The sequence below is a fragment of the Tiliqua scincoides genome, chromosome 5 (genome assembly GCF_035046505.1).
Source record: "Tiliqua scincoides isolate rTilSci1 chromosome 5, rTilSci1.hap2, whole genome shotgun sequence".
Classification (NCBI taxonomy): domain Eukaryota; kingdom Metazoa; phylum Chordata; class Lepidosauria; order Squamata; family Scincidae; genus Tiliqua; species Tiliqua scincoides.
Window position 1 is genome coordinate 110,802,484 of NC_089825.1, and position 26,826 is coordinate 110,829,309.

At 43.9% G+C, this 26,826-nt stretch overlaps 1 protein-coding gene and 2 pseudogenes across 1 annotated transcript; 1 reads left to right on the forward strand and 2 right to left on the reverse strand.

Moving 5' to 3' along the window:
- The first annotated feature begins 8,107 nt into the window (after positions 1–8,107).
- LOC136653166 (vomeronasal type-2 receptor 26-like) lies at positions 8,108–17,288 on the forward strand. Its single transcript, XM_066630077.1, has 8 exons — positions 8,108–8,222; positions 8,925–9,012; positions 10,283–10,411; positions 11,578–11,869; positions 12,343–13,206; positions 14,801–15,028; positions 15,671–15,797; positions 16,387–17,288. Exons 1-8 carry the CDS (start codon positions 8,108–8,110, stop codon positions 17,286–17,288), a joined length of 2,745 nt encoding a protein of 914 aa, XP_066486174.1.
- Positions 13,314–13,433, reverse strand: LOC136654833 (5S ribosomal RNA; annotated as a pseudogene).
- A 4,925-nt stretch (positions 17,289–22,213) lies between the features above and the next one.
- LOC136655109 (5S ribosomal RNA) lies at positions 22,214–22,333 on the reverse strand (annotated as a pseudogene).
- Between the last annotated feature and the right edge of the window lie 4,493 nt (positions 22,334–26,826).

The window sequence follows — 26,826 nt, forward strand, 5'->3', positions numbered from 1 at the left end:
TAAATTCTAGTTTTGTTAAAATTAGTTGAATTAAAACATAGAATAGAAAAAGCTAAAATTAAAAAGGCTTAAAATCTCAGATATGCCTCAAAATGCAGATGCTAGCTTGGAGTTAATTAGTTTGACAGGACACTCCAAAAGGTTATAGTTTACAGATAAGACACAAGACAGAATATAACTTAAGGGGCAACAGACAGAAAGCTAAAGGAGAATCCAGACTATTAATGACTTACCCTGGTGCCAGAGTATTTCTAATAATGAGAAATAATTAATCTTAGTAGACATGGACTCATTAGCAGAAGATCTGTTCAATGTCAAAGAGGCCCAGGTTGATAAGAAACATTCCAAAGATTGGAATGCCTGCATCTTGAATTAACAAAGAAAAAGCAAGGATTCAACAAAGAGGGAAATCATTTAAAAACTCAGTTTTTAAGTAAAATATAGAATGTTTGGCATCAGATTGGAAAGGAGAATAAATTGAGGATCATAAGGAATCTAAATTTGAGTTATTTAGAGATTCAGATAAAGAAATAAAGAAAATATAAAAGTTAAGCTCTGAATGGGACAGAGCACAGTGCCACCTACAGGTACAAAAGAGAGCAACTAAGATGATTTCGGGGCTGGGGCACCTTCCTTATGAGGAAAGGCTACGGCGTTTGGGCCTCTTCAGCCTAGAAAAGAGACTCCTGAGGGGGGACATGATTGAGACATACAAAGTTATGCAGGGGATGGACAGAGTGGATAGGGAGATGTTCTTAACACTCTCACATAACACCAGAACCAGGGGACATCCACTAAAATTGAGTGTTGGGAGAGTTAGAACAGACAAAAGAAAATATTTCTTTACTCAGCGTGTGGTCGGTCTGTGGAACTCCTTGCCACAGGATGTGGTGATGGCATCTAGACTAGATGGGCCTATGGCCTGATCCAGTGGGGCTGTTCTTATGTTCTTATGATGTTAAAGATAGTGTTTTCTGAAATATGATAGCACTGCAGAGGGAGCTCCTTTCAAAATATGGCACATGCAGTAACCAGAGATATTCAAATGCATGCTCCATATATGGCACAACCAATCAGATGCTAGAAGCCTGTGGCCAATCAAAGGAAAAGCCCCATTTGTGACATCACCAGCTCTTCGACCAATGATAGTGGGATTTTCCAGACAAAGGCCTATATAAACTAAAACACAAATTGAAAGTTGCTTTTTCTCTGGAGACACTGAGAGAACACAGCTCTCTGTGCTCCCCATTTTGAACCACCAAGAGAAGCCCATTGCTGGCAATGAATAAAGCTTGCTATAATTGCCATGCTTGCTTACTGAGTCTATTTTGAGTTTGATTTCAACTTTGCTTTTGAAGTTCAATTTTGAGCTTGCTTGAAGTTTGCTGCGGACACAACATCAACACCTTGCCACAAATGAGGCTTATTCCTGGGTGAAAGTGGATAGGATTGCAGCTTAAGATTGTTAAAATTTTTTTCCTGTTGATGATGTCACTTCTGGTCATGACATCACTTCCAAGTTAATGACATGACTTCTGGTGGGTTCCCACAGTTTGTCATTCTAAAAAGTGAGTCCTAAGCTAATAAGTTTGAGAACCACTGCTCTACCCTGTTTTAGTGCAGGCACATTCCTTGTGTAAGTAAAATAGTTAAGAGCTGACTACAGGGTTACTTAAAGTATCTTTATCCTTCACTCCTGAAGACAGGGTGACCTGATGTCCTTTTTTTCCAGGTCATGTCCTCTTTTTTTAGCCTCGTGTCCTGGAAATGAACTTAAATGTCTTCCTTTCCCCTGTGAGCAGGCCTCTGCAGGCAACACATAGCCTTCTAGTAGTTAATAAATTATATATAATAAATTATATGTAATAATAATAATAATAATAATAATAATAATAATTAATAATGTTTAACTACATGCAATCAATATATAAGTGTTTTTAACTTTTATTTTGTTGTGTCCTGCATTTTTCTTGGATGTCCTACATTTTGGGGTGCTTTGTCCTCTTTTGTGGTTAGGACATCTGATCACCCTGCTCTTAGAGAAGCATAAGCTAGAGAACATATATAAAGGGGGGGGGGTGTTTGGCTCAGAAGGAGATTATGCAAATAAGCAGCAGGGGAAGTTTCTGTTTGGTTGCACAGCTAGAAGGTTCTCTGAGACCAGCATATAAAAGGGAGGGCGAACTGTAGGTGGGGACAGCTCTCTGTTGATCTGGGTGAGCCTGGGACTGTGTCATTCATTCCTAGGGGAGCAAGGGGGCAAATGCCTCAGGGCACCATGCCTCTGGGGCAGCACCACCTTACTTGCCCTCCACTGCCCCTGCCCCCATCTGGGGGCCTTTGGAGAGCCATTGAGGCCGTATGCCACCTCCCTGGCCCTCTGAAAGCCTTTTGAGACCTCCAGAAAGTCAATAATTGCTACTTCCAGTTTCCAAAAACCAGAAGTTTCAGTTTCCAAAAACTGGAAGTAGCTATTTTCGGCCTTCCAGGGGCTTCAGAAAGTTTTTGGAGGGCTGGGGAGGCGGCACGCATCCTCTCTGGTTTTCTGAAGGCCCCTGGACTGTAGAGGTGGCAGCACCCTGTGGTCCTTGTCCTGGGTGGCACAGGGCAAGGATTGCCAGTGGCCAGGAAGGAGTCTCTAAGAGATGGGGCTTGCAGGGAAGTTGCCTTACACGTCTTGAGCTCCAACAAAAACCCCTACTTCTTTCTGTGGTTCTGATACAGGCTAATGGAAGCCAGCCATTCATGTTAAAACAAGTCATTTAAACAGATCAAGTGCTTGGCAGTTTGGTGGGGAAAATGTTCAGATGTTTACTTACGTTAATGAACCAAATGTTTATGGGTGTTAATAGCCAAACAGTTTAAAACAAATAATGTTTAAGAAATAAGGAAAATGATGCTTAAAATATATGAAATCCACTTTGTCTGAAGAAGTCTGAAAGTGAAACAGAGACAAGCTGTAAATCAAGGAATGTTTTTAACTAGAATGTCAAAGACATCAGATAAGAGTTTAAGCTTCAAAGCACTAAGAAGCTGGAATTCCCAGCTGTCAAGTTTAATTGGTAAAATGATAAATGAAGCTAGGCTGAACAGATTAATTTCATTTAGAAATACACTTCCAAGCTTGAATGTTAGAACTACTGAACAGAGAATCAAAAGGGGATTTTGCATTCAGGCTTCATTAAACCAAAGAAGAAAAAGAACATTTTAGATTCTAAGACAGAAGTCAAACAGACTTTCCTGTTATTCAATTAGTTCCTTTTTTAACCAAAATACAGTCTTAAATGCATATATTAAAGACTGGGAAGGGCTGTTGAGACCAGAGGTTCATGTTAAAGGGATCACAATACTTTTTACTTAAAGTTATTGCTTAGAAGTGTAAATTAATGTTAATAGCATCAGAAGTGAATTTTAGCTGTTAAAAATAGTTTGATTAAAGCACAGAATAAGTAGAAGCCATTAAATTAAAAGCCACAAAAGTGATTCAGAATGCAACCTTGAAAAGGCAGGTGTCTGCCTAGAGTTAATTAGAAAAGTCTAACAAGGAGAAATGTGGTATGAGATAATTCCTCAGATAAGGTTCTTATCTTAAGAAAAGCATTCCTAACTCTGTATGTCCTGCCTGTCACTTTTAATTGGAACCAGAAAGAATTACAACTCAAAAAGAGACAGATAAGGAGTAGTCAGGATACACTTGCACCATTAATTGGGAAAAACATATCTCTTGACAACATAAATCAGGGTATGAAGCTAAGAAACCACCTAATTAGAAACATTTTAATGAGAAAGTCTTAGTAATGCAACTTCTTATCTTGTTTGACAAATGGAGGCAGCTGGACAGGAACAAGATAATATGAAAAAGCCCCAATTAGCAAACATTCCTGAGAATCTCTGTCAGAGCCTGTAAGTTAACAGAAAGGGCTGGATTTAGTTAAAATGAATAAGAAAAGAGTTCTAAAAGAGAATCCTTTTGTACAATAAGAGTTTAGTTTGTCCTGAATTAAATAAATGAAATTACACCACTATAACAGATCACATATGAAGAATTACACATAGGATAGAGGGAAAGACCAAAAGGGCTTAGTTTAAACAGAGGTTAGCAAAAATAAACAAAGACATACCAAAGGCCAGTAATAAATGAGTAAAGAGTGCCACCTAGCAGTTATTGAAATGTATGTTTTTAGTTTATAACTTGAAACTAGCCAATCAAATGTTTGTAAAGTGATCTATCTCTGATGTCATAACCCCAGCCAATGACAGTGTGAGATTTTCAAACAAAGAAGCCAAAATGCTATATAAGCAAAGGGTTCACACTGAAACATTGCTTTTCTCTGGAGACACTGAGAGTTCCCACATAGCTCTCATTGCTCTCCACTTTGGACAAGAGTCCCTGAGAGGCCCGTTGCTGGCAACGAATAAAGCTTGCAGACAATCACCACTCTTGCCCACTGAGTTTGCTTTTGAACTTTGCTTGTGACCTTGCAACAGTTCCAGCTACCTTCCAGAGTCTGTGATGTTGGAAGATAACTTCTCCAGCTGCTGACTCCCAGACCAGAGGAATAGTTTTTTTCACCCCATCCCCTAAAATAGCCTATACTCTCAGATGCTTAGGAAAGGTTCTTAGGTATATGTTCTGAGATCTTTATTTAGATGACAAACTTTACTTCTTATCTCTTTCTTAATAAAATCCTTGTTCTTGTTAAACTTCACCCTAGTGAATGAATGAATGCACCCTAGTGACTATGTGTTGTCTGTGCCTTTCCACCACCCATGGTCATCTAACAGTGGCCCTCACTGGTAGGACCGAGTTCAGCAGCCAGTGAACATAGGGGCAATAGAAATTTGGCGAACACCTGGAGGAGACAGTTTAACTCTGCTGTCATACATTCCCTCTTTTGAGGGTATGCACACCTTCAATACAACTCACAGATCTCACTTTATGACAACCTCATGACAATCTGAGAACATTTTGATGTTCCACTGAAAGCAATGAATGGTATCTGAATTTAAACATGCAATTTAATGTGCACCTACCCTATAGTTCTTAAATCACACTCCATGGAAAAGGAGGGAAGATGGAACACCCAACACCAATCACAGGTGGACAAGATCTGCTAGGCAAGATTGAACATCACTAGTTTAGCCTCAGGTGGTTCTTCTTCAGTCCTTAGCTTGAACTTGGAGAGCAGGTCGTCCTCTGAACCAATACTCTGCTGTAGGTGCCACTGGGATCCATATGTCAGATTAGCTTTAGGTTAGGCAGCTTGTTTAAACAGCTTTTTAAATGGCATTTCCTCTGATCTGCCTTTATCTCATCTTCAAATTCCAGAACACTAAGGAGAAGACAGCCAATTGCTGATGTTCATTTTCACTGCTTCCCTTGCAAATACAATTCTGAGCTCCAGCATAAAAAACTAGAGTAGGAATGAATTGAATAGATGCAAGAATTCTACCTATATCTATAAGAAAGAGCAAACATCCATGCATATATGGTCTGAAATTCTGAATTACTAGATAATGTTCTTCATTAAAGTTTTATTCATTCTAGTTTCAGTTTTTGATCTTTAAAGCTTAGATGGTCACACGGGCATTTTATGGTAATTTCTGAGATTTACCAGTAAGCATTTGCCTACTGGAAAGAGCAAATATCCAGCTGATTGGTTGGAAAGAGCAAATATCCATGCATATTTGCACTGAAATTCTGAATTACTAGGTAATGGTCTACATTAAAGCCATGCTAGACTATGCCATTCTAGACTATGCCCAATCCTATGCATGCCTACTCAGAAGTAAGTCCCATTAGAGTCAATGGGGCTTACTCCCAGGAAAGTGTGGATAGGATTGGGCTGCCAGTCAACTTTTCTATATATTCAGGTAGCATTCTCTGAAGTGCTACCTGTTCCATGCACAGGGCCAGCTAGGCAGGCGGATCAGGGTTCTCAATGCGTGGATGAGAAGGTGGTGTAGGGAGGAGGAGTTTAGATTCGTTAGGCACTGGGGAACGTTTTGGGACAAGCAGGGCCTGAACAAGAGGGACGGGCTTCACTTGAACCAGAATGGAACCAGACTGCTAGTGCATAACATTCAAAACGTGGCAGAGCAGCTTTTAAACTGATCCCTGGGGGAAGGCCAACAGGAGCTGAGGGGCATCTGGTTCAGGACTCCTCATCCCTATGGGACGAGGATGGGAAGGTTAGAGAACAACAAGACAAAGGCAGAGTAGGAGAAGAAATTGTGAATGGTAGCGTGATGGGATGTGATAGATGGTTTGGCACAGTGAGAGGATGTGGACACAGAGGAGCTAATAAGCAGCCCATCCTGGGGCATTCCATGCACAAATGCTTTTAGGCAAATGCCAGAAGTCTCTGAGCAAAGATGGGAGAACTGGAATTTCTGGTGACAAGGGAAAACATAGACATAGTGGACATAACGGAAACCTGGTGGAATGCGAAGAATCAGTGGGATACCGCAATCCCGGGCTATAAACTCTACAGGAGGGACAGGGAGGGGCATGTTGGAGGTGGGGTGGCTGTTTATGTTAAGGAAGGGAAAGAATCCAGCAAAGTAGAGATTGAAGGTGGGTCCGACTCCACCATAGAATCTCTGTGGGTTAAATTACCAGGCCTGAGGAGTGATGCAATACTGGGGGCGTACTATCGTCCTCTAGACCAGAAACTGGAAGGGGACCTTGAAATGAGGAAACAGAACAGGGAGGTGACAAGGAGGGACAGGGTTCTAATCATGGGGGACTTCAATTATCCTCATATTGACTGATGAACTCCTCATATTGGAGATGAACTCCACACTCTGGCATCCAGCATGCTGCCAGATGATTTTGACTTAATTTCGATTTTCAGTTAAGTGCCATGCCTCAAATTCTATCATCCTGGCAATAACTCATCTTTCTGAACATGCACAGAAGTTTAACGGGAACATTGGCATGCAGGCAGTCGAGATCAAGATGAAAGAAATGGAGCTTGGAATGAATGGAGAACTTCCACTTCTGGGGGGATTTTTTTTTAATGAAAAAATATGCACAACCTTGTTGATGGCTAAATTTCGCCTAGATTAGGGTGCCAACAACAACTGGAATAATTTTATTCTGTAAATAATTGTTATATACCACTTTTCAATAAATAATTTTACAGTGCGGATGGAGAGAAAATAAATGGTTCCCTGTCACAAAAGAGCTCACATCCTGAAAAAGATGGAAAAGAACACCAGCAGCCTCTAGAAAAGTCACTGTACCAGGGTGAATAGTGGCTCTTACTCTTCCCATGCTTAATATTAGAGAACCACTTTTTAAAAATGCCCAGTTTTGAAAGTTCTAAATCAACCCTGTTCTAATCCTCTTGTGAATTTATATGCATCCTACAACACTGTCCATGAGAAATAAATTTTGAATTTGCTATTGGGAGTATATTGTTGGAGTAGGAGGGGCATAACTTCTCTCTTCTGAATAGGTGATGCCTCTTGCTGTGTGTAATGACAACTGCCATCCAGGCTTCCGCAGGAAAACAAAGGAGGGACAGCAGTTTTGTTGCTACGATTGTGTTCCATGTGCAGATGGGAAGATTTCAGACCAGAAAGGTAGGAGACACAAGTCCTCCTGAGGCATTAGAAAAGGGGGAAAGCACGTTTGTGGCACTCAAGAGGAGGCCAGTGTCAGTCAGCGCTGAGCCTCAGTGCTGCGTGGATAGATGACGCTTCTGCAGCACCAGTCAGCTGTAGTGTTTTCAGGGTGGGGGAAAGCAAGGAGTGGGCGGAGAAGGGTGTATGGAGGGTGGGGGAGGGGAGGAGCAGTCCCAGGAGGTAGAGATAACAGCAGGACCTGCACTGAATCCTAACCTCTGTCCCAGCCTGGACAGCCCAATATGGGCAGTCTGGCACAAAAGCAGGTGTAGATTCAAGGAGATCCATTGTTGCCATGCCTGTGTTACCCAGCGAAAAAGGAAAATGTTTCCTTACCCAAGGAGACTCCCGGCGCCAGCCTGATGCACAGTGGATATGGTGGTCACCACTTTGGCACCTTTTGAGTTGTGGGCACCAGGCGATTTAGGATTGAGTTGTTGTCCTCTTATGGGGGCAGATTTGATGCAATGTGCCAATGGCAACAGGAGACTCCATCAACCTGGATATGTTTCCAGGGAGTTCGCAGCACGGTGCAGTGCGGTCAAAGGGATGCTACTATCAGTATCCACTTGCTCTTGACAGAGAGTTGGGTAAAAGAGAGATGGGAAAATGCAATGGAAAAATTTACTCGAGATGTACTCTGTAGGAATCCTTCACTTTCACAAGTACGTCAGTGACTCAGTATGGCCGTTCTGTGAATTATTAGAAGTATATACCAGAGAAAAGTAGTTTCCGAACAACATAGTTAGTAGTTTCCCCAGGAAACACCACTGAATACAAGATAATCCATGAAGAAATACGAGTATTAAGGATAAAGTTATTGGGGGAATCTTATATAAGCAGAAGGAGCTTATACAGTATACAGAAGTAGCTTATACAGCATTTTACAGTAGTTTGCACGTGTGGGAAGGCCTGGTGAGTGGGTCACGTGTCCGCCAGACCCTCAGGAAAGCCATAGCGACACCCAGGTAAGTTAAAAAAAACCCTTTCCTTCCTGGTAGTGGTGTGAGATCATGGCAACTGTGTCACCGCCTCCTTTTTCCCCCCACAAATGGGTTAATGAATGCTTGCAGCACCGTTTCAGTGTTGAAGATTTCAATTGTTTTAGATCTTTTTTTTTGATCATCTATTTTATTTTTCAGACATGGATGATTGTTTCTCATGCTCAGAAGATTGCTTTCCAAACACGAACAAAGACCAGTGCCTTCCCAAGAGGATCAATTTTCTTTCCTACTCAGAAACTTTGGGAATGATTTTGTCATCCTTAGCTCTCTCTTTATCTCTGCTCACAGCTTTGGTGCTGGGAATTTTCATTAAAAATCAGAACACTCCCATCATCAAAGCCAACAATCGGGACCTCACCTACTCTCTCCTCTTTCGGTAGGTTTTTACTTGCTTCTCATTGGCCTTCTGGTCATGCCATCCACCATAGCATGCAGTGCACACTCCCTTGATATGGCTGCAAGCTATAGTGTAGTGTTTATATGATTGGGTTGTTAGAGTTCTTTTTTATCTAAGGAAAAAAATGATTTATTATTAATCAATGTACATAATATTGCATCGTTCATACTTCAGTTGACTCCTACTCTAACCTTTTCACATTGGGATTCTGACCTTGAAGCAAAGTTTTGAAATTGTATCCAAAAACACATCCATGTCTCCCAGTATAGGGTTTTCTTCCTCCACTAGTTTATTGATGACTTTCTAATACAATGATTAACAATGCCAGGCACAATCCAATACAGTTCACCGCCGGCGAGCACTGTTGCAAACATGCCATAAAGCAAGTTTGCTGGCCCCAGCACTAGTGGAGCACTGGTGCTAACCCATTGCTGGCCAGCATTGGACACCGGAGTTCTGCTGCTCAGTGGTCATGCAGACTGCCAGTCAGCGGAGAAGTAGGTGGGGGCATGGGGGAGGCTAAAGACTCATCTTTAGACTGCTGTAGCCGTTCTCAAGCTCAGAGGGAGTCCTGCTTTTGTTCCCTGTTCTGATGCTTTATGATAAATGTTCATAACATAAGGTTGACTTCCTGAAAGACCTATCTCCTGCTTTAGGCTTAACCCTCAATATGCTGTTGATAACTTTTGGCCAATCCTAAAGGGTCTTTATGTGACTGGAATAGGTGTTTTAATGGCATAAACAAAAGTGACTCAGATGTGGCCTGGCCACTGCCTGAAGCTGCAACAACAGACCAGGGACAACCACTGCCACAGTCAAGACAGTGCAGAGGATGCAGTAAGGTGGGGAGGGGGCAGAAACGGGAGGAGATGGAATGGGGAAGAAGGCAGATTGGGTCTGGCAAGGGGACAGGTTCATCAGCACCAGCACCGGAACCTGACAAATCCTCTCCCCTTTCTTGTGCCTCATTCAACTTCATGGATCAGAAGTCAGTTCTGGCTTGTGCCAGAGATATCGCTGCTGCTGGACCATGTTGAGACCGAACAAACATGTTTTCATCCCCATTCCACTTCAAGCAGTGCCTCGAGCATCACAATACTCCGGGGACATGATTTAGAACCATGCAATTAACTCCAGTTCCTCGAGTTCATCCTTCACTTTGCCAAATCCCACTTGGAGTGTTTGAGGCAACAGTCAGGATGAATAGCAGAACATGTCGAATGATATAAGGTGTCCGTGCAACATTCAGATACGAGTTGAGGGACTCCAGGCAGGAGTCTGAACCAACAGACTCCAGGCAACAGTCTGAACCAAGTCCTTTTCCCTTCATCCAGATAATTCAGAGATTGAAGGAACAACTGATGCTGAATGAGAGAGAGTTTGTGTCATCTCAATCCAAATTAGCTATAGGATTGCAGGAATGTTCCCACTCCTGTTGCTCTTTCTGTGGCTGCCTCAAACTGAAGGCAAGAGCGCTCTGTGTGCCAGGATCGATCCCTTCCAAATGCCTCATGAGTATTATAAGGCAGGAGACTTATCCATTGGAGCGATTGTGACTCTGTTTGGCTGCATATTCGATGAGCTCTCTTTCACCCAAAACCCAAACACGATGACTGTGAATGAATTTATGTAAGGAAACTGTTTTCTTTCCTACTTGACATTCACTAGGCCAGAAAAGGAACACAAACTGGTGATACAAATGTTGCCTTACCTTGAGGAGGCCTCCATGTTTGCCTCCCCTGAGAATGAAGCACAGCCCTGTTGGCACAGCTGCATCAGCACTGGAAAGTTGGACATGAATGGGCTCTTATGAAAATTACTTGGAGTGACTTACACTTACAAGCCAGTCCAGCTGACACAGAGCATGCACGTCTGCCTGAAGACTGGCTACTGCATCCTATGGGACTTTTGTGGGCCAGGCCAGTTGATAAAGAGATGAGGTGAAATACCCACCTTATCTTAAAATAAGCTGCAAGGAATCCCATAGAACTCCTCAAATCTGCGTCAGCTCTGGGATGGGGATTCATGATACGGCGGCCATCAGCTCTACCACCCACCCCATCCCTCCCCAATTTGCCCCAACACCCACCACAGCCCAATCTGATACCCACCCTGATCTTCTCCTCTGCCCGAATAACCCAGTCTGTGCTCCTGCACTGCTTTTGACTGCTGCACCAACAGCAGCATGGCACACGCTGATAGTGTGTCCGACATGCCAGCAAAGCTCTCATTGTGCTGGTGAACCACACAGTACACTGGTCTCAAAGAGGAATAGTATTGGGCCAATAGTTTGGACTGACTTGTGTCCATGAATTTCCTGATCACCTGGACACTCAAACTCCATGTTCCTTACTATGTAGATCTGTCTAAAAAAAACTGAGAGTAAACATGGCACAGCCATAAATTATGTATGTCATTCTGTGTTTACCATTTTCTATAAGTGTGAAGATAGGAACACCTTCAGAACACTATGTCGTGCTCTCAATCAACTCCTCCATGCAGAATTCAGTATTTGTCTTACACATTGTTCAAGTCTTCTTTTAGCGGAAAGCCAAAAATCTACCAACATGTCCTGTCTTTGGTATATGCTGTCAAGGAGATCAATGACAACCCTGAGATCTTGCCCAATGTCAGCCTGGGTTTCCAAATTTATAACAGTTACCTCGATGAAAGAATGACTTATCAGAACACCCTGAATCTTCTTTCCACCCGGAAACACACAGTCCCCAACTTCAAATGTGACAAGCAGAAGAATATGGTAGCTGTCATTGGAGGACTTGATTCTGAGATCTCCCGCCACATGGCTACTGTCTTAGCAATCTACAAGTACCCACAGGTAGTATGATGGTGTGGACTATGAAGCTTTCCCACTTGAACTAATGCTTATCCTTTCAGAATATCCTCCTGCCTCCCTTTCTTTTCTTTTTTTTTGTCAATTCTGTTTTTTCTGGTAAGGAGAGTAAGCATAAAGGAGAAATATGCAAACACTAAAGTGAAAGATATGTTCAAATAAAAAAAAAATGTTTTTGCATTTCCTCCACTTTGTGTGTATGTGAAGCATAATCACTCTGATTTGATTGAATAAAATATCTGACTGGATCAAAAAAAAGTGTAAGATTTTGTTATAAGTGGTGCAATTCTACAAAAAGGTTTTCTACGTATGTGCAAAAAGCATTGTGAACCTTTTCTCCAGTTCTTTTATTTTCCTTAAACCTCATGAATTTCACAGCAGCAGATATTTGGAAGAGAATGGTCTCATTCATCATTAATGTGATGTGTTTTTATTATTATATTATTTTGTTTGTTTAGATTGCATATTGTATATTAGCTCCAGTGATGGATGTTAAAACTCAATTCCCTTCCTTCTACCGGATGGTCCCCAACGAAGAACATCAATACAGGGGGATTGTGCATTTACTTCTCCATTTCCTATGGACCTGGGTTGGCCTCATAACAGCAGATGACGATAACGGGGAAAATTTCTTGCAGACGTTGACTTCCATGCTTGCCCAGAATGGCATCTGTTCAGCCTTCAGTGAAAAAACACCCTCTACATCCCAAGGTATAGACACATCGAGTTCAATTGACTCACTCCGTGCACAGGCTATTTCAATCATGAGCTCCAATGTCAAAGTAAATATTGTAAATGCAAGTCATCAGACCATAATATTTCTGATGAATTTGATATATCTGCATTCCTTATTTGAAGATACCAAGGTTTTGACTGGTAAAGTGTGGATCATGACTGCTCAGTGGTTTCTTGCAACAGATTCGGTGTACAGGAATAATGATATACAAATATTTGATGGTGCCCTGTCATTTGCTGTTCACTCCAATGAGGTTCTGGGTTTTGCACAGTTCCTCCAGAGTTTACACCCTCAGTCTCCAAAAGGAGATGGCTTTCTCAAGGTCTTCTGGGAACAGGCATTCAACTGTTTATTTTCTGATTTGGAGGAACATGAAGACACCACTGATCTATGTACAGGGCAAGAGAGACTAGAGAACCTTCCCACCACTCTTTTTGAGGCAAGCATAATGGGCCAAAGTTACAGCATCTACAATGCCATCTATGCCATAGTTCATGCTGTTCACAAGATGCACCCATCCAAGCTAAAACTCAGTGGAAGAGCTGAGAGAGGAAGACCAGATCATCTGAATGTGCAACCTTGGCAGGTACTATTTCACATCAAGAACAGTCATCTTCTCATCTATTGAATGTTAGCATTTGATGAGGGGATTAAAATGATTGGCAACCTTCAGTCTTGAAGGACTATGGTATAAACCTACAGCACCTGGTATTCCCAGGCGGTCTCCCATCCAAGTACTAACCAAACCTGACCCTACTTAGCTTCCGAGATCAGATGAGATCAGGCATGTGCAGGGTAACAGTTGCTGCTGATTCACAGCTCAGTCTTAATGGGCAGGCCAATCCTAACTAAACTGCTGTGCAGCAATGCTACATAATGCGGGGGAGTTTTGGTTGCTGGAAGTCTCCACAAGGTAAGGAAATATTTTTCTCCTTGCCTCTGGGTAAGCTCCAGCAGCCACAGTGGTCAATTTGGACCTGTGTCAATGATAATGCTCAACCTGAGAACCTTAAATTGAGTTCAATTGGTAGCTAATACAATTGGAGCAAGTTGGTTTTAATTCTAGGTTGTGTTGGTTTCTATTGGCTGAGACATAAATGAGAAAATGAAAGACCAGTGATTTAAGTGGCATGACAAAGTATGATATGTAAATAACAGCCCAGTTCTATCCTCTGCTGTTTTATGGTACATAGTTGTGCCAAGGAGGTGTTTGCTTTATTCTGTGGTGAGAGGGTGTTCAGAAGGCCTGGGAGAGGAACTCTCCATATGCCTCCTGATGACGTAGGGGTCTACATATGCCAGCTGCATAGCTGGTGTTAATACTTGGTAAGAAAGTGGGGATTGGGCATGAGAAAGAGAATAGGATCCTGGTGCAAGTTGCTACCACCAGGTTCCAGGATCCCTTCCAAGATCCATCCCTGCCTTCCCCCTCTCTGCCCTGAACTCTCCCTTCCTTCCCCATTCCCACACATGCCACACCCCCCACTGCCAACTTGCTGTGAGCATTGGAGGTCAGGGTCCACGGCAACATGAGTTTGGAACTGCTGCTGCCCTGTGGCAACAGTTCAGACTACCCCAGCTGTGGTGCAGTCTTTGAACCATCACTGGTCAAAGAACTCACACTGCTGTTTGAAAAGCCCCATGGGCTTGCTTAAGGAATGGAGATCTTCTAGGAGTATTAACTTTTCGACAGGCATCTATTGTATGAACTCTTGCATACTATGCTTTCAGTTGTGGACCTGCCATTTGGTCCAATGGGGCACAAGCCGCTAGGACCCTGCAGAAGCCTCTCTGAGGCTCCCGATGGGAGCGGAAACTGTGCTTCTGGTTTCCCGGAAGCACAGTTTATAGCCTCAAGGAAGCCTCTCTGAGGTTCCCTGACATGGGCAGAGGTCGCGCAAGACTCCATGAGCCTCAGGTGAGTGGGGGGGGAGCTTTTTGTGTGTGTGTGGGGGGGGTGGCAACAGCCCGCAGGAGGTGCGCCATCACAAACCTTTGCCCTGGGTGTGGGGAGGTCTGCCTCTGGCTGTTTTTTTCCCCCTCTTGGGACAGAATTTGTGTTTTTTTTTTCTCTTGGGATAGAAAAACAGATAAAACAGCAGTGTAAATATTAGAATTGAGGATTAATTCATGCTGAACTCCCCATCTCCTTTCTATTGTGCTTTCATCTTCCAATCTAGCTTCACACTTTCCTGAAAAGCATCATATTTAACAATACTGCTGGGGACACGGTCTACTTTAATGAGAAGGGTGAATTGGCTGCTGGGTTTGATATCATCAACTGGATTACTTTCCCCAACCAAAGCTTCTCAAAAGTGAAATTAGGATGGATGGACCCACAGGCTCTAGAAGGCAAGGAGTTCAACATTAATGCTGAGGCCATCAAATGGCACAACATGTTCAACCAGGTAGGATTCAACTATGATATCGATAGGATTGGGCCCAAACTCTCATTTGGAGGTCTTGTCCTGTTGATGGAGAACCATTACATAGGCCTGTGAGTTTGAGGGTCAGAAAAACATTTTTTCCCAAAATTTACTGTGGTTTTATATGGATTTTGGGTGCCATGGCTAAGATTTCCTCATGAGTAAGCTGCTTGAAGCATTCACTAGTGAGGCTATGCCATATCTCCAAAACTAAACATGACAGGGTAAAACTGATGCCCTTTTTTGAATCAGCACTCCAAATATACCTAGGAATATGTATAACTTAAGACAGCAAAATATATCTTGGCCTGTGTTATCGCTCAGAACATGCTCAAGTTATTTTGTCACCATAACTAAGGTGGAAGGGTAAACTTTTACCTCTCCACCACCATATTCCTGTATTGTTTTCATTTCTGAACGGCATAACAGCATAGTGGTCCATGAGAAGACAGAGTAACCCCTTGCCAGTGTTGACAGTCTAAAACCATCCATGTTCTAAACTCTCCATAATTTACATGAATCACCCTACTGTCTTTTCCATGAGAAGGAAATTTAGTATTTACTCTCCAAAGAACTTTGTTGTTGGGGTACGAAGGACATAATTTCTCCTCTCTTCTCAATTAGGTGATGCCCCTTGCTAAGTGCAATGACAACTGCCATCCAGACTTCTGCAAAAAAACCAAGGAAGGTCAGCCATTTTGTTGCTACGATTGTGTTCCATGTGCGGATGGGAAGATTTCACACCAGAAAGGTAGGAGACATAAGTCCTATTGAGGTATTTTACAAGGGGGGGAGTGCGTGACATGTCATAAGGTGACTTGTCCTCCTATGGAGGCAGCATTTGATACAATGAGCCACTGGCGACAGGAGACAACTGCAGCCTCCCATCAAACTGTTTCATTCTGGCTAATGAGGAGATCTCAGGACAGAGCAGTGGGGTCAAAGAGAGACTATCCAGTTCTATTGAAATGGCCAATCAGATTTTCCCATTGCTATGAAGGGAGAACTGAGCTCCTCATTTTAAGCAGGTGCCTCTTCTCTTACTCTGACTGAGAACTTGTTTGGTTGAGAGAGGCTATCATTAGAAAGATTAAAAGATGGCCATTGATAGATTAATCGGTGACTACAACACTGTTTCAGTGTTGAAGATTTCAATTGTTTTGACTTATCTTTAGTATTTCTTTTATAAAATACAGTGGTTTGAGTATTTAAATATTTCCAAGATTGGTAGTTTCTGTAGAGAACATCGAGAATTGGAGATGGGTATTATAATTTCATGGAATACAGGGTGGTAGACGCAAGAACATTGAAATCAGCATACAATCTGTTATATTTTTCAGACATGGACGATTGTGTCAAATGCTCAGAAGATCAATTCCCCAACAAGAACAAAGATCAATGCCTGCCCAAGAGAATCAACTTCCTCTCCTTCTCAGAAATGTTGGGAATAATATTGGTTTCCTTGGCTCTCTCTTTTTCTCTGGTTACATCTTTGGTGCTGATTATCTTCATCAAGAACAAGAATACTCCGATTGTCAAAGCCAACAATCGGGACCTCACCTACTTTCTCCTTCTCTCCTTAATGCTTTGTTTCCTCTGCTCCTTACTATTTGTTGGTCGTCCACAGACAATGACCTGCTATTTTCACCAAACATCTTTTGGCATCATCTTCTCAGTGGCTGTTTCTTGTGTCTTGGCCAAAACCATCACTGTGGTTCTGGCTTTCATGGCCACCAAGCCAGGAAGCAGGATGAGGAAGTGGGTGGGGGGACGACTGACCAGCCCCATAGTTCTTACCTGCTCCATGATTCAAGCCGGTCTGTGTGCTGTGTGGCTAGCTACCGCTCCCCCATTCCCAGATTTGGACAAGCATTCTCTGGCTGAAGAAATCATAGTGGAATGCAATGAAGGGTCACTCACCATGTTCTATTGTGTTCTGGGCTACCTGGGATTTCTGGCTACTATCAGCTTCACAGTAGCTTTCCTAGCCAGGAAGCTGCCAGACAGTTTCAATGAAGCCAAATTCATCACTTTCAGCATGCTGGTCTTCTGCAGTGTTTGGTTGTCTTTTGTTCCCTCTTACCTAAGCACCAAGGGCAAATCTGTTGTGATCGTGGAGATCTTCTCCATCTTGGCCTCCAGTGCAGGGTTATTGGGTTTTATCTTTTTCCCCAAATGCTACATAATTATTTTGAGACCAGAACTGAACAGCAAGGAGCAGCTGATTAGGAGAAAGCATTAAATAATATATGAAGAACCTATGACAGCAGATCTGATGATCCACTGTCATAGGCCCCATTGTACTGTGTTAAAGCCACACCACTGTCATGTGTAATGGAGCTGCATGAATGCTAGATACATACCAATAGTTCACCAGCTCAGATGAGGTGCCCACAGAGGCTGGGCATGGGTGGGCTGTGGGAAGTGTGAGGGATGATTGCTTTGAGCTACAGCTGCCTGAGCTAGAGCAATGGCACTTCAGTGTGGAATAGGACTCCTGATAGCCCAGGTATCTGATCATCTGGCACCACCTTGTTCCCAAAGGTGTCATATTATCTGTAGTCTACTGTCCATTTCATTTACAAATAAATTGCTGAACTCTTTCGAAAATTAACATTAAATTGATTCTTAATTTAACTATAATCCAACTAGAAATCTATATTGGTCTAGCACCCACCACATATTATACGAGACAATATTGCTGGTATCAATTGGGTCACTTTCAGCAATTGTGCTGCAACAGGCAGACTAGGATGCCTGCGCTGTATCCAAAGCAAGATTGGGGCCAGAAGTGGCTCAGCTGGAGATAAGAAGAAACTCTTCCCCTTACCCCTGGGTAAGCCACCATCGCCCCAATGGGTCTCCTCAGAATTGCACCACTTTAAAGGTGGCACAAGCCAGAGGAGAACAGAAAGGCTTCAAGCTGTTCCGCACTGCTCCAGGGATGGGATTGGATCCAGCATAACAGCTGAGACCCAGCCCCGCCTCCCGCTGCCTGCTTGCCTGCCTCAGGACCACTCTCCACCCACCCTCCACCCACCCGTAATGCCTCCCTACTGCCCCCTTCTTGTGCTTCATGGCACATTTGCAACCCTCCTGGGCAGGCGCAAGGGACTTGTGTCAGCCTAGAGTGCTTTTAGGATTGCACCCTTTCTTGACTTTATCATTCATTTCACTTACATCTTGCAGCAGATCCTGACTACGGAGCTCCTCCTCATTTTAGTCGACCGACCCTGAGGGAGACAGAAGCAACTGTCCTCTCATTGGGCTTTAGCACCCTGGCACCAACCAGAGATCAGCTCATGCTGATGTCTAGTTTCTCAGACATATATTTTGGGACCTGCACACATACAGAGTGCATACACAAGTGACACCCCCAGTTTCAAATAGTTCATGGCTCCTTCCTTCCTTCCTTCCTTCCTTCCTTCCTTCCTTCCTTCCTTCCTAACGGGTGAATATTCCTCCCCAAACTAACAAAGAAGTAAATTTAAGAAGTAAAGCAAATGAATAAAGAAGTAATTTTAATGGCACTCCATCTTTTTTTAAAGCAAAAAAAGGAAATGGGGGAGGTAGGGGGAGAGGGCATGGTTTCATGTGACCCCTCCCCCCATTCCTCATGCAATATATCTCAATCTATGTAAGCCCATATGAATTTCTGTGGCCTTGGCCCTGTGATGCCTGGGGCCAAGACCTCAAAATGCTGCCCCCATCCTGCCCCACCCCCCTCCAGAAGTAATTTTTAGGTCCTCCAGAAGGCCTTGACATTTTTTTTTAAAGGGGGGGAAGTGGGGGGGTCATGACACTGCCCCAGGTGGTGCCCTGGGACATTTGCTCCTCAGTCACCCTAGGTATGCCACTGTGTTGCAGTTAGGAGTCAGGATTTCTATTAAGGACCAAGAAGACACCACAAACATATTTTAGCATGTGTGTGCATGAGAGTGTGTGTGCCAGCAAGGAATAATATTTTATAAACCTGACCAAGCATACTCAAGTTGCAAACATTGCATTCCAAAATATATGCTATATTTTATGGTGCCATAATAAATCTTGGTTTGATTGTTATTGTTGCTTTGCGCCATTGAGGACTACTTGGATCATTTGGCCTACAATAAGGGGAGGGGAGAAATGACATAAGGGCCACTTTTAACCCAAATATTTAGGTTATTTCCTTATTTTCCTTATCTCAATTATATCATCTAACTATACTCTTGCCATTTTCTCTATGGGTTGTCTTGATTAGACATGTCACATCTGCTTCTCTAGTCTAGACAGGCCGGTAGACAGTGCTGGGGAGGAGGTAGCGGTTGTGGTGCATGTCAGCACCAACGACGTGGGCAAGTGTAGCAGGGAAGTCCTGGAGGCCAAATTTAGGCTTTTAGGCAGGAAGCTGAAAGCCAGGACCTCAAAGATAGTGTTCTCTGAAGTGCTACCTGTTCTACATGCAGGGCCAGCTAGGCAGGCGGAGATCAGGGGTCTCAATGCGTGGATGAGACGGTGGTGTAGGGAGGAGGGGTTTAGATTCGTTAGGCACTGCAGAACCTTTTGGGACAAGCAGGGCCTGTACAAAAGAGACAGGCTTCACTTGAACCAGAATGGAACCAGACTGCTAGTGCATAACATTAAAAAGGTGGCAGAGCAGCTTTTAGACTGATCCCTGGGGGAAGGCCAACAGGAGCCACGGGGCATCCGGATTGGGACTCCTCATCCCTATGGGACAAGGACGGGGAGGTTAGAGAACAACAAGACAAAGACAGAGTAGGAGAAGAAATTGGAAATGGTAGTGTGATGGGATGTGACAGACGGTTTGGCACAGTGAGAGGATGCGGAGATAAAGGAGCAAATAAGCAACCCATCCTGGGACATTCCATGTACAAATGCTTTTATGCAAATGCCCGAAGTCCCCGATCAAAGATGAGAGAATTGGAATGTCTGGTGACAAGGGAAAACATTGACATAGTGGGCATAACGGAAACCTGGTGCAATGTGGAGAATCAGTGGGATACCGCAATCCCGGTTTATAAATTCTACAGGAGAGACAGGGAGGGGCATGTTGGAGGTGGGGTGGCCGTTTATGTTAAGGAAGGGAAAGAATCCAGCAAAGTAGAGATTGAAGGTGGGTCCGACTCCACCGTAGAATCTCTGTAGGTTAAATTACCAGGCCTGAGGAGCGATGGAATATTGGGGTTGTACTATCGTCCTCCAGACCAGAAATCGGAAGGGGACCTTGAAATGAGGAAACAGAACAGGGAGGTGACAAGGAGGGACAGGGTTGTAATCATGGGGGACTTCAATTATCCTCATATTGACTGGGTCAATTTGTGTTCTGGTCACGAAAAGGAGACCAGATTCCTTGACATGCTAAATGACTGTGCCTTACAGCAGCTAGTCACGGAGCCCACCAGATTACAGGTGACTCTGGATTTAATATTGTGCAGTACTCAGGACCTGGCTAGAGATGTCAATGTTACGGAGCCATTGGGGAACAGTGATCATGCTGCGATCTGTTTCGACATGCACGTCGGGGGAAGAATACCAGGCAAATCTCTCACAAAAACCCTTGACTTCTGATGGGCGGACTTCCCTCAAATGAGGAGGCTGGTTAGAAGGAGGTTGAAAGGAAAGGTAAAAAGAGTCCAATCTCTCCAGAGTGCATGGAGGCTGCTTAAAACAACAGTATTAGAGGCCCAGCAGAGGTGTATACGACAAAGAAAGAAGGGCTCCACTAAATCCAGGAGGGTGCCTGCATGGCTAATGAGCCAAGTTAGAGAGGCTGTAAAGGGCAAGGAAGCTTCCTTCCGTAAATAGACGTTTTGCCCTAATGAGGAGAATAAAAAGGAACATAAATTGTGGCAAAAGAAATGTAAGAAGGTGATATGGGAGGCCAAGCAAGACTATGAGGTACTCATGGCCAGCAACATTAAGGGGAATAATAAAAGCATCTTCAAATATGTTAGAAGCAGGAAACCCACCAGAGAAGCAGTTGGCCCTCTGGATGGTGAGGGAGAGAAAGGGGAGATAAAAGGAGACTTAGAGATGGCAGAGAAATTAAATGAGTTTTTTGCATCTGTCTTCACGGCAGAAGACCTCGTGCAGATACCGCTGCCCGAGTGGCCCCTCCTGACCGAGGAGTTAAGTCAGATAGAGGTTAAAAGAGAAGATGTTTCAGACCTCATTGATAAATTAAAGATCAATAAGTCACCGGGCCCTGATGGCACCCACCCAAGAGTTATTAAGGAATTGAAGAATGAAGTTGCAGATCTCTTGACTAAGGTATGCAACTTGTCCCTCAAAATTTCCACGGTGCCAGAAGATTGGAGGATAGCAAATGTCACGCCTATTTTTAAAAAGGGAAAGAGGGGGGACCCGGGAAACTATAGGCCAGTCAGCCTAACATCCATACCGGGTAAGATGGTGGAATGCCTCATCAAAGATAGGATCTCAAAACACATAGATGAACAGGCCTTGCTGAGGGAGAGTCAGCATGGCTTCTGTAAGGGTAAGTCTTGCCTCACAAACCTTATAGAATTCTTTGAAAAGGTCCACAGGCATGTGGATGTGGGAGAACCCGTGGACATTATATATCTGGACTTTCAGAAGGCGTTTGACACGGTCCCTCACCAAAGGCTACTGAAAAAACTCCACAGTCAGGGAATTAGAGGACAGGTCCTCTCATGGATTGAGAACTGGTTGGAGGCCAGGAAGCAGAGAGTGGGTGTCAATGGGCAATTTTCACAATGGAGAGAGGTGAAAAGCAGTGTGCCCCAAGGATCTGTCCTGAGACTGGTGCTTTTCAACCTCTTCATAAATGACCTGGAGACAGGGTTGAGCAGTGAGATGGCAAAGTTTGCAGATACCAAACTTTTCCGAGTGGTGAAGACCAGAAGTGATTGTGAGGAGCTCCAGAAGGATCTCTCCAGACTGGCAGAATGGACAGCAAAATGGCAGATGCGTTTCAATGTACGTAAGTGTAAGATCATGCACATTGAGGCAAAAAATCAAAACTTCACATATCGGCTGATGGGTTCTGAGCTGTCTGTGACAGATCAGGAGAGAGATCTTGGGGTGGTGGTGTAAAGGTCGATGAAAGTATCGACCCAGTGTGCGGTGGCAGTAAAGAAGGCCAATTCTGGTGGTTGGCAGCCTTCAGTCTCGAAAGACTATGGTATCAGCCTACAGCACCCGGTATTCCCAGGCGGTCTCCCATCCAAGTACTAACCAGGCCTGACCCTGCTTAGCTTCCAAGATCAGACAAGATCAGGCATGTGCAGGGTAACAGTTGCTGTACAATTCTATGCTTGGGATTATTAGAAAAGGTGTTGAGAACAAAGCGGCTAATATTATAATGTCATTGTACAAATCAATGATAAGGCCACACCTGGAGTATTGTGTCCAGTTCTGGTCGCCGCATCTCAAAAAAGACATAGTGGAAATGGAAAAGGTGCAAAAGAAAGCAACTAAGATGATTACAGGGCTGGGACACCTTCCTTATGAGGAAAGGCTATGGCTTTTGGGCCTCTTCAGCCTAGAAAAGAGACGCCTGAGGGGGGACCATGATTGAGACATACAAAATTATACTGGGGATGGACAGAGTGGATAGGGAGATGCTCTTTACACTCTCACATAACACCAGAACCAGGGGACATCCACTAAAATTGAGTGTTGGGAGGTTTAGGACAGACAAAAGAAAATATTTCTTTACTCAGCATGTGGTCAGTCTGTGGAACTCCTTGCCTCAGGATGTGGTGATGGCATCTGGCCTGGATGCCTTTAAAAGGGGATTGGACAAGTTTCTGGAGGAAAAATCCGTTATGGGGTACAAGCCATGATGTTTATGTGCAACCTCCTGATTTTAGAAATGGGCTATGTCAGAATGCCAATGCAAGGGAGGGCACCAGGATGCAGGTCTCTTGTTATCTGGTGTGCTCCCTGGGGCATTTGGTGGGCCTCTGTGAGATACAGGAAGCTGGACTTGATGGGCCTATGGCCTGATCCAGTGGGGCTGTTCTTATGTTCTTATTCTAGTTTCAGTTTTTGATCTCCTCAGTGAGCTGGGGAGATGCCTACCCATCATCTCCCTCAACTTCACAACTGTCTGGTGGGCATCCCATTTACCATGAGTAGACAAAAAGTAATGGGATTGAGAAATAGTAGGAACTTCCCAAGGAACAACATCAAAACACCACTAATGACATTTCACAGTTTCACTAACCCCTTTTGAAAGCAAGAGACTATTATCAGCAATGTAAGTGTGTGACCTATGGTGTGTTTCACCAAGACAAGTACTACCAAAATGAGCACAACACAAAAACAGCTCCTCTAAGGGTGCAGAAGCGGATTTCTATCAAGATCCAAAAGAAATTCAGACAATTTATTTCATAGGGTACTTCTTTTGCAGCCACAAGGGTCTCTCCCCTAATCAAAAAGTGAAGAAGAGCCTCAGATCAAAGGGGGATGTTGCCATCCTGACGAGAATGGCTTCTACTTTCCAGACCCACAAGCCCAACCCTAAGCAGCCTACGCAGGAGTTTCAGCAACAGCAACCATTTCCAGTATCTGCTACTTTCTTTTCTTTACAATTCCCCATCTTCCCTGCAAGTCACACCAAAAATAAAAATGAATGCCCTGAAAGTGTGAAGATGGTGGGAGTACCACCACTGAGTTCTGGAAACAGGAGCCTCTCCCAGGACAAATCACAGCCATGTCTGTGCAGGGAGGGGAATCTGGATTGCGATTGTATCCATGGTCAATTTTGAAAGCCCCACACCAGAATCTTGCTCAGGGTCCCTGCACTTGCTAGTTTAGGAAGAAATGAGACTTGCAGAGTAAAAGCACAAGCAAGAAGTAAATATGTACATTAACTTGCAGTGAGGAATATAAAACTGTTGTCAGACTATCCTGTGTTTTAATCCAAATTTTTTCATCAACATCTCATCAAAACAGCTTTTCCTATTTTCAATCCATATGGTTCTTCTAAGGCTTTCCAAAAATTATTTAACTGGAAAATCCAGGATTTATGATGATATATCACTTTTGAAATAACACTTCATGAAGTCCCCTCCCCCAAATCTCTCTCTCTCTCTCTCTCTCTCTCTGTGGAGACGGGAGTCAAAGTGGATCATGAGGATGACAAGAGCATTGCCGATAGATGACAGCGCATACATGACCAGGAAGAGGCAGAACAGTGGCAGTTGCACCTCTTGGAGACTAGAAAAGCCAAGCAAAACAAACTCCTTTACAACTGATTCCGTTGTATTTCCTTTGTCATTCAGGACCATTGTGCCAGGAACCTGAAGTCAAAGATGAAAAGAAACAAATATGGAGAAGCAATTCCTGTTATCACAAATGTAGCTGCTAATACTGGTGATTCACATAGTAAAGTGGTTTCCAACCTTTTTCATCTCACAGCCTGCTGACAAGGCACTAAAACTGTCAAGGCACACCATCTGTGTTTTTAAAATTGACAGGGCACACCATGCTCTCAGCTGGAGACTCACATACCCCAAAGACCCTACTAATCAATGAAATTCCCGCAAACTCTCGCAGCACATCTTCAGGCTATTTGCAGCACACCAATATGCTGGCAAACTGGTTGAACATCACAGACATAGTGAAATGTATAAACATTCTGCTTTATGTGGCAGGTCTATACATTGAAGAATGCAAATGGGACTAGATATGGGGGAGAGATTGCAAAGGGAGAAGGGAAGAGAAAAGGAAGGGTGCTTTGGCACGGAATTATAATGGTATAGGCTAGAAACAGCAAACAATTCATGGGGACACTTAGATATTTGGAGGTGGTTGGAAGGAAGGGTCTCTTCATGTGGTGTGTAAAACCCTCATGGATCATTTCAAATATGCGCACAAAGCTAAGATTCCCTGGATATATTCGCTCAGTGTCTGACCATGCAGCATGCAAAGAGAAGATTAAAAAAATACTTCCATGCCTGTATTCTATAGGCAATACGAAACAACAGATACTTACAGCATTGCAGTTATACAGGGAAGACAGAACACCCAAAGGCACGAAAAATCCACTAGATGCCAAATGCAAATGTAGCTCACAGGTGATCATTAAGACGAGGATGGTCACGTGAGGTTCCCCAAGGTACTTCCTGAAATTTCAGCATCTGGGCTGTGGAAAGTCTGCTCTTCCTGCTTTGTCTGGTTTTTGAAAGCCTCCAGGCACCACTGTTCATCTTCATCACCCCCTCAGGAATGAAATCTAAAGGCTGCTTCAATTACCTTGGGGCACAGGGCAGGCTTAAAATCCAGGCAAAGATATGGTGGAGAATACTTATATACTGTTTTTCAAGGGGAGTAGTTGTTTACATAGTTAAATAAATCAATACATGGTTCCTTGTTCCCAAAGGGGCCACAATCTAAAAACAAATAAAATACAGAAGAGATACCAGCAACAGTCACTGGAAAAAATGCCATGTGGGGATGAAGAGCAACAGTTGTTCTCCCTCTGCCAAATATAAGAGGACACAACTGAACCTTTTTGCCCAGTTAGCCTATTTGACGTGGTTTGTTTCTATGACTATTACCCTGCAACGCCAATAAACACACAGAAACAGCCTTGGAATGAAACTGGGCCACTTTATTTATTAATTAATTAATTCAATAAACAGCAGGGCACTGACTAACCCAACTTGATGTGCGGGGATCTAATTTGGGGAAAGACAGCCTAGCTACCAAACTTATCCTCACCAACCCCTGAGGGTCGAGGCAGCTGGATGGCACAACCCACAACTAATCCCTGCATGGGCATTGCCTATTCCAGACCAGGGACTCGCCAGTCAGCCTCCTTCAAGCTGGTCAAGCATCATGGGAGCGGTTCTGGCTCACCCCTGGCCCTTGCATACCTCAGATTGTACACCATAGCCTAAGCCTACCTGCCCAACCCCGCACATCTCTTGCTAAAGTGACCAAACCTACCATACAACCGCATCACCGTATCTCGGTCCAGGGCAGAGGTGCCCAAACCCCGGCCCTGGGGCCACATGCGAACCTTGAAGCTTCCCAATGCAGCCCTCAGGAAGCCCCCAGTCTCCAATGAGCCTCTGGCCCTGGAGATTTGTTGGAGCCTGCACTGGCCCGAGGCAACTGCTCTCAGCGTGAGGGCGACTGTTTGACCTCTCGCGTGAGCTGTGGGATGAGGGCTCCCTCCACTTCTTGTTGTTTCATGTCTGTGATGCAGCAAAGGCAGCAAAGGAAAGGCCAGCCTTGCTTTGTGCAAGGCCTTTTATAGGCCTTGAGCTACTGCAAGACCTTCATTCATTCATATAAGTTCATCTTTAATATATTCATTTATGTAAACTTATATACAAATTTATTCAAATTTTAAATGTAAATTAATTCTTTTTGCCCCCCGGCCCCCAACACAGTGTCAGAGAGATGATGTGGCTCTCCAGCCAAAAACTTTGGACACCCCTGTTCTAGTGTAAGCACGTCTCTTGCTAAAGTGACCAAACCTACCATACAACCGCATCACCATACCTCAGTCCAGAGTAGGCGAAAAAACCAGCACACCAGGCCAATTTGCATGTCAGCCAGAAATTCCTACCCAGCCCCCAACAAGCAACCAGCTAGACTTGGACTGATGAAAGGGAGGGCGGGAGGGGGATGCTGCAGGGACCGCTCTGGGCTGGCTGGGCAATGCACAGCCCAATGGTCCTGCCCCCCGAGCCCTGCAGGGCCAATCAGGAAGTCTCCATGGCAGGGACTGGAGCAAAATTGTCGGTGAGCAACTACGCCCTAACATGCTTTCCCATCTGAGA